This window comes from Brassica oleracea, chromosome C9 (genome assembly GCF_000695525.1).
Source record: "Brassica oleracea var. oleracea cultivar TO1000 chromosome C9, BOL, whole genome shotgun sequence".
Taxonomy (NCBI): Eukaryota; Viridiplantae; Streptophyta; class Magnoliopsida; order Brassicales; family Brassicaceae; genus Brassica; species Brassica oleracea.
Genome location: NC_027756.1, coordinates 47,126,393 through 47,139,428, shown reverse-complemented (window position 1 = coordinate 47,139,428; position 13,036 = coordinate 47,126,393). Strand labels below are relative to the sequence as shown.

Here is a 13,036-nt window from a genome sequence, read left to right as displayed (position 1 = left end):
CTTTTAATGCCTCAGCTTCCTAATCTCTCGCATTTTCTCTCGCTCTTCTTCTCCTGCCATCAGCTGCTCTTCCTTTTCATCCTCCTCTCTCCATATTAGTGCTGATTGAGTTTACCATCTCTGGCAAGTGGCAACCATGCAACAACGTATATGCCGAAATTATGTTTTGGCTTTCTAGGCGAAGAATATTTCCTTCTGGAGTTTGGTCTGAGAGGGAACATTATGGAAAGTATGTCCTCAACTCCTCGAATGATAATTTGATGATGTATAGAAGCAATACAACATATAACGGTATACTTGAAGACTAATATTCTGGAGAAGATATCATTTGTAATGGTTAACTTTTGCAGCATTTTTAATATAATTTGTGAAAATCTAGCTGTTATCGAACTTGAACAAATATTTGGAATAAAATGTGGTGATTCATCTTAGTAACTTTTTAGAGTCGTAATGAATTGAAATATAGTTACTATTGTATGTGATCTTCTTTAGATTCATTTGTATCATAAGAAAATTCATAATTCTCGAATATTATTTTATATAGAAAGAAAATTAGTCACATGGCTTAGGATTTAGTAAACATAAAACACTAATAAATATGCAAAACATTTTTTTGAAACACCTATGCAAAACATATTATAAACATTTTAAAGTATCAATCAGAATTATATAAATGATCATTTCAAAAATATATTAAAATAAAATAAAGTTTGTCTTCGAATTTACACATAAACTTTTTTAATATATTTTAAAATAGTTTATATTTTAAGTAAACGACTAACATATTTATAGTCCAACCAATTAAACACCGTAACTCAAAATTTAATTAATTTTTGTTCATTTTGCTTACCACCTATATATTTTCCAATAACAAAAATAAAAGAATTTGGATACTGAAATTTGAAATTTGTAAGACAATAACAGTGAAACTTTTAAAAAATAATTATAATAACATATCTATTTATATTATTTATATATATTAAATAAACATACAAAATATAATCAAAATTAAAATTTAAATAAAAAAACCGGGCGTAACCCGGGCCGGCCCTAGTATTTTATATATATATGTTCATAATAAAACACTACATACTGAATTAATTATGATTTTAATAGTTATGATTTTAATTTACTATATGTTTAGAATTTACGTGGTTAAGAATTTTTGATACATAGTTTATTTTAAACTTAGATTGGTTATATTTCATTTCAACTCTATCTATATGATATAAAAACGTTTTAGCCGGTTTTTCGTTGATGATAGAAACTACATAATTTCTGTTGAAAATAAAATGTACATAATCTAAAATCGTTTCAAATAATTTGTTAGTTAGAAAACGTGTACCATAAAAACTTAAAATTAATAATAGCAATAAAAATACATCTTATATATTAAAATAGAAGTCATGATTTCTTTTATGTGTGATTTTTTAATTTAGACAATCACTTAAAAATCTTATTAAATGTATTTTATTAAGACTAATAATACATAAAAAAATTAAAATACTTTAATCATAATATCTTTTGATATCTTTTCATTTTAAATATAAATATATTTATTTTAAAATTCTAACAAATCTGTTTTAAAAGATTTTTACAAGATCTTCATTTTTGAAATTATATTTAAATATTTTAACTAATTTCGAAATTAGTTTGAAATATTATTATACATTAATATATTCAGTTTTCGTTCATAAAATGAAAAATAAAAAATTCTATAATATTTTATCTATTATATAATTATAATCAATCATATTAAAAGAAATTATTATATTGAGCTAAATATAATAAAATTGAATAAAATTTATAAATTTATATATTTTATATATTTTATTTTCGTAAGTATAAAATATTTATGTTCAAAAATAAAATCTAATACATTGGTAAGATGAGCTAACATTAGCAAATTATATAATACATGTAGAAACATTAACATGTATTTCTTTAAAGCTAATAATATAAAATCTTTGTAACTAATTTAATCATAATATTTTTTCATTTTAAATATAATATATATTTATATATTATATTTTAAAAATTCTAATAAATCTGTGTAAAAATATTTTAACAATAACTTAATGTATTTTAAGTTATCGTTTATAAAATGATTAATAAATAAATTATATCATATTTTATCTACTTTATAGTCATGATCATGTTAAAATACAATTATTATACTTAAATAAATATGATAAAAGTATATTCAATTGATAAATTTATAAATTTTTATTTTCATAAATATAAACTATTTATTTTAAAAATATAATATGATAATAGAACGGCTTAAAATTAGCAAACTATATAATACATGTCTAAAAATTAACATATATGAGACTTTTGTATATACAATAATATATTATCTAAAATGAATAAGCATAAAAAATATTAGTAAAAGAAATCCAGGTTTGAAAGACGGATCAGAATTTAGCATAAATTAAATACAAAATAATCTTTAAATATGTTTTCTCATGAATATATTAATTTGTTTAATAACTAAATGCAAATACAATAAGATAAATATATAATTTGAAGTGACAAATACATACGGTTTTAAACAATTGATTAATTATAAAATATAAATTATAAAATTATTATATTTTAAATAGTTAAATAAACATTTAAGTATATGATTTACGTTAAAAATATGTACCACTTATGTTCTAAAACAAGAATTTATGTATAGAAAAATGAAAACAAACACCCGTGCGGTTGCGCAATCAAAATCTAGTTAGATTTAAAATATAAGTTAAGGTAAAAGAATAAAAGATATAAAGCATCAATGATTCAAAGGTAGTAAAACGGAGATAATAATAGTAGCGTTATTTTCGACTTGGAAATTATTGCGAGTTAAGAATTGGGTGTGGTTAGTTGCCGATCACTGCCGTCAACTTTTGACTAATGCTTATTTTGATTAATACTTTTGCAGTTTTGCTTACATCAAACTATTTTCATTGGATTAACTAAACTTGTTATTTGGATCCATATGGACTAACATATTAGTGGGTGCGTGGACAATTAACTGCCTTGATAATGACAACTTCCAATCTAGTCCGTAAGGTATAAAACCACAATAATTCCCCCAAAATGTATTAAATCATAATAAATTACAGTGTACAACTGATGTGATATGTTCGTTATATACATCATACAAATGCAATGAACCCGCTAACAACTTTGACATGATGTATAATTAAATTCTATACATATAAAGAGACTTTATGTCATTACATCATGCATGTGATAAAGCCCTGAATTCCTCAAATTAGTTAAAGTGTCCACTTTTAAACTAATCAAGAAACTTTCTTTAAATGAATGAAAGTAGTGTGTGGCTTATCTCATGATTACCGAAATTTTATTATATTAGTATTTGGAGTATCGATTTTTCCTCCTCTCTCCACCTTTTGTTTTGTGATTCCATAGTTGTTAAAAATCTTATCCAAAAAAGGACAAAAAAATATAAGTCCCTTGACAAAATTGCACAAGTGAGAATGGTAGAAAAACAATATGATCATATATATTCTGACCGACAATAATATCGACGATGAACAAAGCTGAATCTGAGAATAACCGTATGAAATATTTGTTTTGGTTCCCAAAAACTTTAGAGGGCTTATGCCTTCAAAATTATAGAAAAATTAATAAATTTCTTAAGAAATGCTTATAGCCTTAAAAATCTCAAATTTGATCCAAACCATCAAAACCACTAACCATTTTGAACTTTTTTGTTGATGTGCAGGATCACATATATAAAGTTTAAACTTAGTATGCAAAGAGAACACTGATTGATTGCAAACAAATATATCGACCACTTTATCAAATAACAAACTTAGTCCGAGATTCTGACGGATCCACAAACTAACTAGAGAACCAATCAATCATATTCCACGTCCAGAAAAATAAGCTATACTTCTAAGTCTAACCCCTAAAAGAAAGTTGATAACATCTGATAAAACAAAACCCCATACTAAACAAATTTTTCATATTATCTATAAATATTCAAGATTAAACAAGAATCGATTACGCCCCTTTTTGTAAACTGTTGATAGATAAATTTTACATTTCAACAAGTAAAAAGAGATAAAACAAGAATTACAGTTCCATACATTTCATGGTCGTTGGAAAAAGTTATCCCATGGTCGAAAGTTCCAGTTTGTAAAATGTCATTAAAGAATTATTATGCAAGATTTTTTTTCCAAAAAAAAAGAATTATTATGCAAGACAACAAATAAAAAATAAGAGGAAATGGTCCATAACGGTTCGAGCATATTTTCTTTAAAACCCGGAAACGGAAATACGAGATGACGGGACATGTGTTAGGTAGCAAAACGATCCGCTCGTGTTCATCATATCGTCATTCCACGCCGGTACACGACTTTTTTTCTTTGTCGTCAGCAGAAGATTTCAAAATTATAATGAAACCGTTCCCATAAACAAAACTCACATAAAACAAGACACTATTAAATAATCTTTTGGGTACTTTTCTTTGGTTTCTAACGTTTCTTTTCGTTGTATTATATTTATTGTTGTGTGCGTTTTCTGTTGAAATTAATTCCAAGTTCGACTTCAGTTACATTTTGTTAACCCCTCCATTTTGTAAAAGACGAAAAAACTTTTGCATTCTAATGTGTGACCATTCAATTGATCTAATACATAAGGATATCATGTTTTACATCATTTTTTTTTGTGCACACATGTTTTACTTCAATTAAACTTCAATATTTAAGAAGAACAACATAGTCCATATCATTGAACAATAACAGTCTTTTTTTTTGTAACTTAACAATAACAGTCTTAAACAGAGTTGGTATTGCTTTTAGGTTTTCCAGTAATTGTCGCACAACATAGTTTGAGCTCACTGGATAAGTAGAGAAGTGTGTTTGAGTGCACTGAATATATAAGGAAAATGTATTCATCTAAAACGGCTTCGCGCCCTTTGTTCAATAGATTCTCGAAGTACTTAAAACTAGTTGTTGAGCTACTCACGAAGTTGATTGAAAAAAAAGCTACTCACGATTACTTTATAGTAAACACCTAGGGCATCTGCATCGCTAGAGACACTTAAAGTCTCTTAAAAAAAACGCACCAATTGCGGATCGTCACGTGTCGGTGGGTCCGCAAACAGTGCAAAAAACACACAGCACACGTTTTTTATTGTGCACACTTTGTATACCGTTTTTACTGAAATCATGGGCCTCTCCCTTAGAGACGCGCATGAGACTTGCGATGAAGATGGCCTTATATGCTCGTAAATATATGTCTATACACACACACATTCGCATACGTTAAACTGAGAAAAGCAATTACTTTATAATCTCCCTTTAAGATCTTTTCTTGCTTTGTGTCCGAAACAGACAAAAGTTGATTCTGTTGTTTTTATCCCATAATTAACTCCCACCCACACGTTAGTACGTGCACACGTGCAATATATCAATGTGTGTATAGTAGTGCCATACGAGCGTTTCAAAACTGTTTTTTGGAGTTTCCAATGTTGAGTCTGTGGGGGCTACAGGCATCGAACCCTCCAAACGCACGAGCGGGTCTCGTTTTGCATGCAGCATCACCACACGTACCCACCGACTTTCCAAACCCTTACTTTTGCACGTGTGGAGAGAGATAGAGTGAACTCAAACCAAAAGTATCACATTATTCGAAATTTTCTCCAAGTAGAAATTGCAACCTGAAGAAGAACGTTAGCATAAATCTTCTAATACATGTAAAGAAGAAGAAAAAATATTACGAGCAGCTCATATAAAATAGTGATGAGAAATTATCATACTCTTAAAAAAAAAAGAAATTATCATACTTTGATCCTTTCTACAACCGATTCTTTTTTTCTACAACCGATTTTTCAAGACCATTAACGACTAAAAGTATTAGTTCAAATGATAAAGCATACGTAACTATATAAAACGATTGGAATGAAATTATCAACATCTGTAAATAAAAAGATTATAGTTAAAAATATATTTGACACTGATATGTGATAGAAAAAAAATCCATAGAACTTTTTGATATGTAAATAAACCAGCTAACAATACAAATTTCAAGTAAATTGAATAACAACTCATCATCAGATTTTTATAATATTATTTATATATGTGAATATATGGTGTGAAACTAATCCTATATATATAGTAGCTTGTGAATACATGTCAGTCAAATTCATACATAAATCCATAAAAAATTAGAGAATCTCATTTTCCTCTTCCACCATATAAACAGTGGAAAGCCATTCAAGCGCTCTCCCCTCTCTTATTCCTGGCTTCTTCCTCTAATCTCTAGCCTCAGAAAGAAAGAACAAAATGAATCCAAATCTCCTTAAGAACAATCTTACAGGTAATTATACCATCAATGACTCTGGAAGATTCGAAGTAAGAAACAACTTCAGATCTCCACCACACTCGCACCCCAACTTCTCTCTCGCAAGAAAACATCCTCACAACAAATCAGTCTCAGTCTTGGAGTCAGGAGATGAACATGAGAAAGAGAGAGGTGGAAATGGTTTGAAAAGAAGAGGTAAAAATGGAATAAATTCCAAACTATGCTCAAGAGGACACTGGAGACCAACAGAAGATGCTAAACTCAAGGAGCTTGTTGCCCAGTTTGGCCCCCAAAACTGGAACGTGATTGCTCACCACCTTCTTGGTAGATCAGGTACTTTTATTTATCTTTTTTATTAAAATTTCGTTTATGTTTTTATCCTTTTAACTAAGAGAAAATAATTAAATTTTTAAAAATTAAATTTTCTTTTTTTCACAAATAAGTATTTTCTCCATTTGACCAAAAAGAGGAGATTTTCTCTAAAATTAATGCCTACTAAGTAAAACGTATACATTTATATATATATATAGTGGAAAAGATATGTATTCAATCATACACATCAGTGACATATTTGACAGTAACTAATTAATATTTTTAAATGGAAATTAATGTTGCGTCTTTGATTTTAGGCAAGAGTTGTAGATTGAGATGGTTTAACCAACTTGATCCAAGAATTATCAAGAGAGCATTCACCGAGGAAGAAGAGTCTAGGCTTTTAGCTGTTCACCAAGCCTATGGCAACAAGTGGGCTTTGATCTCACGTCTCTTCCCGGGTCGGACAGATAACGCCGTCAAGAACCATTGGCACGTCATCATGTCTCGACGGACTAGAGAGAGTCAACGACAACGTCAAATGCAGACTCCTCAGGCACCGTCAGGAAACGCTGACATAGTCTCTTCCTCGTCCAGCTATAATCACGGTGAGTTATTCGGTACGGTCGCGAATGGTGCTGTCGTCAACGGAGAAGATGATGACGGCGATGATGAAGATGCTTCGGCTGTCTCTACTTGTACGACGGAGCTATCTCTCACTCCACCCTCTTCAACTCACCAGGCTCGCTTCTTGAATTACGATAGTACCCTTGTCCCAGGTAAGAATTTATGCATTTGTTTGCTTGTTTTATTATTTTTATTATGTAGTACGTTGTCTCTTTTTAGAAAGAAATGATATTCGTGACATTCTTAAGATATGATTAGTATAGAAACTTGGAATGTTTTTCCCTTTCTTCCCTGGTTTTCCTTGAAAAGCGTTTTCGTGAATCTAGTTAATTATAGTGATTTAGGTCAGTGCTTGGTCGAGATCATATTTAAAATTTACTGGAGTTTACCGTTGATCAAGATCGGCATATACATAATACATTACTCGTTGAAACCACCTACGTACTTATTTTAGCTAGAATTATGTTAGAATCAAGCCTTGTTAAGATGTTTTTAAAATGTTCAAAGCACATTAAACGATGATTTTGGCATACATGTTATATAACCGACGAGGAGTAACCACTTCTGATAATGTCATCCCTTTTCATATATATGGCAATAATTACAAATTTGAATGACGAGAGAGAAAGAAACAGTGTTTTACATCGTAATAGTACATACAGGTATTATTTATATAAAGAGTTGTAGTACAATGTCACGTTACTATTTCAATACAACAAAATTTCACGTGGGGCTAAAATAATTATATTGATAATCTTTGCAGGTAAAGATGGTCAGTGTGTGCAGAGAGCAGAAGTAAATGGCAAATATAGTAAAAAGATGGACCATCAAAATCACCATACAATCAGAGTCAGTGAAGAAAGGAAAGTGGAGATGCAGAGTGGCTTTTACTTCTTTGATTTTCTTGGAGTTGGAGCTTCTTGATTAATTAATTATATGGAGAGTTATTCCATGTCCATAAGAAACTTTCTAGAGTTCCTAGACAAAAATATTTATCATTTAATATAATTTAGTTATGTAATTAAAATTTAGTCTTATAATAGGAATTGAACCGATAAGAAGAGATGAGAGTGTTCGTAGAGCACATACAATGGTGAGTCACTCATCCAAATTTCTCAGCATTTTAAAAAGATATAAATAGAAAAAAGAAGAAAGAGAAGAGAAACAAGAAGTGAGAGAAGTGAATCGTCTCTTTATCTAGAAACGTTGCAAAAGCTGCAAGAGACGTTTTGGTGTGTTGTCGTGCAGTGACTGGTTGAGTTATCTTTTTATTTAAAGTTTATTTGTTTTATCAACTGATGTCGTTATTATAGTATGAGAGACCACGAGGAAGAGCTTCTCTTGTTGCTGATGCTCTTAAAATCTCAAAAATTTAGTTCCAAAATAAGAATTGAACCAATAAGAAGAGATGAGTGTTTTATAAATCTCAATTACTCGGCTTGGGTCGGGTCGGGACCATAGTGTCCGTTCAACTCCTTATAGGAGCCATATACTTTAGTTGGGACCTAAGAATTCAAAAGAGACCAATATACAGTCGTAAAACAAAGGGCCTAATAAAGCCCACACTGAAGTGGCCTTAATAAAAAATTTCTCCCAAATAGAAAAACTAGCTAGCGGTCAATGACGCTTAACTAGTGTATTTGGTATTACTAAGTGTTATTCATATATACCTTGACACTCTTTTTTCTATTTTTCTTATAATACCTTGACACTCTTATTCGTAGAGGTTTATTTAAATGTTCACTTGGATATATTAATTTTGACATATCTTACCAAACCAAAGAGATTTTATTTTGTATACGCTTAGGAAACGTTTTAAATTCATCCTCCTGATGAGTATAAGAAAATAAGCATTGATCGAGAAGGATATATCCAAGTTCGAAATTCCTAAACACCCTTCACCCAATGGTTAAATAAGTTAATACCAGCTTGTATATACTAAGATTCATTTTATAGATTGACGGTAGTTAAAAGCTAATTAATCTTTAGTTTAACTTGGACATTTTACAAAGTAGATCTCCAATTAAGATTTTTTGCTTGCTTTATTAGTCAAGGTTTGCGTTCGGGCGAGCAAGAATCGACAAGAAAACAAAATATCTGACGAGTCCAACATATATATTAATCTACATCTATACACGGTGGACGCAAAATCAATACAAGTAAAAACAAAATAATCGACCGTATATGTTGCAACTTGCAAGTTGAAACACAAGCTAGCCAGTTCATGTCTGTCTTGGTACCTGTCGATGATAAAACGAAATCAAATAAACAAATATTTAAAATTAATTTTTGTTAAATAAAATATCTATAATTTTAATCGTGTTAGTTAAATTAATTGATGACAAATATCGAAAAACCCTAACAAGGAATGATTAAAACATTTTATATTTCTAGAAAGTGTTCACATCGTCTATTTATTTGACCAAGAGAGAATATAATTTCCCGAGGTCTCTTTTGCCGATGAACTCACTAAAATACTTAATATTCTACTGCCAAAATACTCACAAGTCACATTTATTGGTTCATTTTCTTTAGCTATATACTCCCTCTATTTCATAATACTTGATATTTTGTAATAGTACACAAAGATTAAAAAAATTATATTTTCCCAGAAAAATATTTTAAAGATATAATTTTAAAATCAGTTAACAAATTACAAAAAGACAGTAAAATCTAATTAGTTAAACAGTTTCCAATAAAATTAAAATTAACCTTAAAATCTCAAAACTTTCTTAAAATTTCAAAACTTCATGTAAATTGAAACAAAACAAACATTCTAAAACATCATCTATATTGAAACAGAACAAGTATATTTTTTTGAACAACAGCTATATTCTTTATCTATGAAAAATAAATACATACTTGTTTTGAAACCATGTACTTTTACAATTTTATAATATATTTATATTATTTTCTGTGTTAACCTACAGTTGTATATATACTTATATGTGTGTACATGAGCTGACATCGATTTCACCTTAGTTAAATATATAAAAGAACTTCAGTTACAGAGATTAATTTCTACAAAAATATGATATTCAGTTAACCGACAATCATCAAATTGAGATATATTTAACTATATTTTCTGCAGAAACTTTTATGCTCCAGCTAGTTACAGAGTGAAATGGGTCCTTGAGATTAATTTAGCAGACATTTAGGACTTGACCAAAATTAGGTTTCAGCGCATCTTCTACACATTGTGTATTAGTAGTTTATAGGAAAAATCAGATTATCTCGTAACTAACAGAAAAAGGATTCACACAGACGAACACAAAAAGGTCTGAAAATCATTAATCAATATATTTATGAATACTTTTGTTAATAGTTTATGTATAAATCATATATAGATAAGAATAAACTAAATTTAGTTACCAGGAAATAAGATTGGCCATGTTGTAAAGAAATCAAGAAGCCAAACTCATCAGTAGGAAGAGGAAGACCAGAGGAATGAAGTAACACCAAATCTTCCCCGAACATTGCTTTCATGTCTATTGCTCCATTCGTTACTTCCGTAGGAACTCCGTTTATGAACACCGTCATTAACCCTTTTATCCATTTTTAACAAAATTCAAAAAGATAAGAACAACAAAAAAGAGCCATGCAAATGAATGATTCACCTTGTTGGTAGTGGATGTTGGAGTTCTGATCAGATGGGCTTGGAATTGATGCATCATTTGAGCTGTGCTGGGGATGATGAAAATGATGATGATCAGATTCATGGCCATACATTGTGAAGAGATCAGCCATGCTATTGTTGCTTTCACATCCACCATTTGTTGAGGAAGAAGAGAGGCCGAGTAGAAATGAAGAGACTTGAGATGAAGACTCGTTAAAAAGGTAATTAGCTGACGAGTTGCTACAACTTCCAAATCCCAAATCAATCTCGTTGTTGCTATAACGATGATGCATGCTCATGGTAGTCATGTGCTGGGGGTCTTCAACTCCTCTGGTGGCGATGGCTGCAGCATTGGCGGCTTGAAGTTGCCGCTGTCTCCGGCGAGATCGTGACCGCCGGTTTTGAAACCAGTAGAAGACGTTTGCGTCTCCCACTGCACCAAATTTTTCTAGCATCTTTCTTATCCTTACCGTTTCATCTTTTGGTGGGTTAACAATACCACTGTTGAAGATGGATTCGAGTATCAAGATTTGCTCCGGTTTAGGTGACCAACGTGTCCGGACCGGTTCCGTAGAGTTCGATGTGGCGGAGGGAGAACGACCTTGCCTACTTTGTGGTGATCCTTCTTGATCCATATTTACTTCAAAGACTTTTTTTTCTTTCTCGTGTTTCTTTGGATTATGGTATTAAGAAAAAAAGGAGATTCTGTGGTGACTTGTGGGAGTTCTTTGTAATGAATTTATAGGAGAAATTTTCTGGTTTCTCAATAAACTTATTTTTTGTTTTAACTTACATATTAAGTTACACTACTGTAGTGTTCAGTGTTCTCAATTAAATATAATAATTTTGTATATAAGTACGGTCGATTTGTTAACACGTGTTCCAAGAGGCAGACGAATTTATATAAACTGGGCTTGCATATATTTGATGATATACCAAGCAATAGCTAGGAATGATCTCACCGTTTATTGAACCAACTCACAATCAAAACTGCGTTTTCCGCAATTTTGAATTTCTAAAGATTATTTTACTTGTGTTCTTGATTCACAATAATCACCAAAGCAAATGATATGCAACCCAGTTTATAAAATTCTTTTACTTGTGTTCTTGATAATATTCTACGTCATATTTTTTACCAAAACTAAGTCATGTTTTTTTTTACCAAAATTACATCATGGATGTTATAATCTACTAACTGGTTTGCCCATCGTTGATGTGAAATCTAATGAGAAAATTATACATATAGTTTATCAATCGTGATTAGAATCTGGGTTTTTTGCAAGATTGACTCGAAACTCAAAGTCAAACTTAAAATTAACTTATGCTTTTCTTGGATTTTTCTTTTATTTTATTCACCCCACAAGTTCATATTATTCACGAAAATGCTATTAGTTTTTTTTCTTTTTTTTTGAAAATGACATTTTTACTCTCTCAACCTCATCATCTTCAAGTATTTACAAGATTGCCATTACAATTAATACACCAACCACCATGAACAACCAATTTGAAGCTCTTAATGCACCTCAAATCGATTTACACTCTCTCTTTCTCACTTATTATGAACTAAAAACAATATTTCCTTCACTTTGTCTCCATATTCATCCAAAAAACTCAAAGTTTTGATTCAAATTTTTTTATGGTTGATAGAGCCATTCAAGCATACTATTCTTGGTGGGTTACTTTCGTTTGAGGTTATGGGTGGTTGGAGAAGACTATGTGTGCTAAGGAAGTCATCTCACTAGTTTAAAGTATAAAATTTGAATTTTTTTACAGATCTGTTCGCGTAGAAGACTTACCCGTAAGTAGTCTGGCTGTAGAAGACTTACAGGTAAGTCTTCTGGTCAAACGGACGACTTGTAAGTCGTTATCTTTGTTTGTTAAAAAAAATCTAGAGAATACCCTAGACGACTTACTGGTAAAACTATCTTTGTCGTTTTGCATTTGACCGAATTGTGTCAGATATTTGACTTTTCCTGGACGACTTATCAGTAAGTCGTCTCCGGAAAAACAAAAAATTTCAATATTTTATTAAAGCTAGACGACTTATATGTAAGTAGTCTCAGCTTACTTTTGCAATTGGAAAATAAAACTTAAATATTTAACTTTTCCCAGACGACTTACGCGGAAGTCGTCAAGTAAGACGACTTACTTGAAAGTCGT

General features: G+C 30.5%; 2 protein-coding genes across 2 annotated transcripts; one reads left to right on the top strand and one right to left on the bottom strand.

Annotated features, from left to right (window-relative positions):
- The first annotated feature begins 6,178 nt into the window (after window positions 1-6,178).
- LOC106316188 (myb protein) lies at window positions 6,179-8,244 on the top strand. Its single transcript, XM_013754056.1, has 3 exons — window positions 6,179-6,654; window positions 6,951-7,412; window positions 8,024-8,244. The coding sequence occupies exons 1-3, from the start codon at window positions 6,303-6,305 to the stop codon at window positions 8,182-8,184; spliced, it is 975 nt and encodes a 324-aa protein (XP_013609510.1). The 5' UTR covers window positions 6,179-6,302; the 3' UTR covers window positions 8,185-8,244.
- A 1,160-nt stretch (window positions 8,245-9,404) lies between these two features.
- Window positions 9,405-11,579, bottom strand: LOC106316857 (WUSCHEL-related homeobox 12). Its single transcript, XM_013754725.1, has 3 exons — window positions 10,878-11,579; window positions 10,633-10,805; window positions 9,405-9,500 (listed from the first exon to the last, which is right to left on the bottom strand). Exons 1-3 carry the CDS (start codon window positions 11,509-11,511, stop codon window positions 9,483-9,485), a joined length of 825 nt encoding a protein of 274 aa, XP_013610179.1. The 5' UTR covers window positions 11,512-11,579; the 3' UTR covers window positions 9,405-9,482.
- Window positions 11,580-13,036: the final 1,457 nt, after the last annotated feature.

Bases quoted from the DNA above. Each gene is read 5' to 3' on its own strand.
- LOC106316188 (XM_013754056.1), top strand. From the start codon at position 6,303: ATGAATCCAAATCTCCTTAAGAACAATCTTACAGGTAATTATACCATC. The intron at 6,655-6,950 runs GTACTTTTATTT...CTTTGATTTTAG, and splicing joins CCACCTTCTTGGTAGATCAG to GCAAGAGTTGTAGATTGAGA. The intron at 7,413-8,023 runs GTAAGAATTTAT...TAATCTTTGCAG, and splicing joins CGATAGTACCCTTGTCCCAG to GTAAAGATGGTCAGTGTGTG.
- LOC106316857 (XM_013754725.1), bottom strand. From the start codon at position 11,511: ATGGATCAAGAAGGATCACCACAAAGTAGGCAAGGTCGTTCTCCCTCC. The intron at 10,806-10,877 runs GTGAATCATTCA...AATGGATAAAAG, and splicing joins CAACATCCACTACCAACAAG to GGTTAATGACGGTGTTCATA.